Raw genomic sequence first — 1,382 nt, 5'->3', positions numbered from 1 at the left:
CGAACAGCTCTTACAGAGGACATGAGGGAACAGAGCACGACCCCGTAGCACCGAGGTGTCCGTGGAAAAGGCCACTCCTACAAAACGACCGTTTTTATGGAAAGAGAGCTCGACAGCGCCATCTGAGGAGAAAGACTGGGTGTGTGCAGGTGTGAACATGACACACAAACACAAAAAAATGGTTTAAATGAGAGAAAAGTCACTCGAGCGCTAGTAAAGCTGACTGAAAACATAACTCACAGCATAACAGCCGATGATATCCCCCTCCGAAAAAGGCTCTCCAAAGTTCTCTTCCTTTCTATCTGACACTTTTTTACCACGTCCATCATAACAAAAAGAGAGTTCATCCTCACCTGACGTGAAACCCAGAAGGATTCAGAAGCTTTTTAACAAGTAAATCACATCTACAGACAATAAATATAAAAAAAACTTCATTCTTACCCAGCAGCATAGAGGATACGGCCACTGACCAGCCAACTCTCAATCCATATGGCTCCCTGACTTCATGGTCATCTGGCTGTGCAGTCAACAGTTTCCTCTCCAGCCTCACCTCAAAGCCCACCCTGCCCTGCTGCACCCCATGGGTGAGCCTGCAGCCTGACCACAGCAGGGGGAATTGAGCCCAGAACCGCGGCTGGCCAGAGGATCCATCAGGACTCACCTCGAAGTGCAGGTGAGAGCCATCTGAGTAATCGACAAGGAGACTCAGGGAGTCAAATCAAATACACCCTTGGGGGTTAGTCCAGACAAAATTAAAACAAGTAATTCATAAGAAAACTCAAGCGCTGATTAAAATTTGTGTGGGTGTGTTTTCACACATTTATCTAGTCTGACTTTATCTTCATCTTGTTCCTCTGCCTCACTCCTCTCCGCAGGGGGCTGTGGTGATTTGGCTCTGGTTGAAAAAAAAAAGAGACATGTCACATTTAATGATTTAAGAACTTCATTAAATCTAAATCTAAATAAAACACAAAGATAAAGATTCCTTTTATGCCACTGTGCTATGCATTCTGCAGTGAAACTGGATCAGAGCTTATGTTTTAGCAGACGAGCATACATACATTCTTACATGCGTTCACTCATCGTTCATTGCACAGAATAAAATAACAATAATAAAATAGGAAATATTAAAGTATAAATACACATAAATACAGTAAAAATAAAATGCTAATCTGGCCTTAAGAAAAAAAACCTGCTCCATCCACACATGCATACACATAAAAAAATCATTCAAAGTAAGGATTTAAAACATATTCCTAAACAGTGGTGCAGTAACCAGGACCACAATATTGGAAGAGCTTTAAATCCTTCTTCTCTCTTAAACTGAGAAAACCTATTTTAACATGACCTGATTAGCTCACTGAGAGCAACAGATTCCTTCA

General features: G+C 41.8%; 1 protein-coding gene across 1 annotated transcript in view; it reads right to left on the bottom strand.

The window, feature by feature from the left end:
- The window catches only part of LOC102212471 (heterogeneous nuclear ribonucleoprotein U-like protein 2), a 13,158-nt gene that overhangs the window by 2,465 nt on the left and 9,311 nt on the right, over positions 1–1,382 (bottom strand). The window contains exons 5-8 of the mRNA XM_005723209.2: positions 819–895; positions 442–684; positions 241–353; positions 6–135 (exon numbers count right to left, since the gene is read on the bottom strand). Of these exons, the coding sequence (XP_005723266.1) occupies positions 6–135; positions 241–353; positions 442–684; positions 819–895 (563 nt within the window). The remainder of the gene's footprint in view (positions 1–5; positions 136–240; positions 354–441; positions 685–818; positions 896–1,382) is intronic.

Source organism: Pundamilia nyererei, unplaced genomic scaffold (genome assembly GCF_000239375.1).
Source record: "Pundamilia nyererei isolate P.nyererei 1_Seehausen unplaced genomic scaffold, PunNye1.0 scaffold00008, whole genome shotgun sequence".
Taxonomy (NCBI): domain Eukaryota; kingdom Metazoa; phylum Chordata; class Actinopteri; order Cichliformes; family Cichlidae; genus Pundamilia; species Pundamilia nyererei.
The sequence above is the reverse complement of the archived record's forward strand: the minus strand, read 5'-3'. Positions and strand labels throughout refer to the sequence as shown.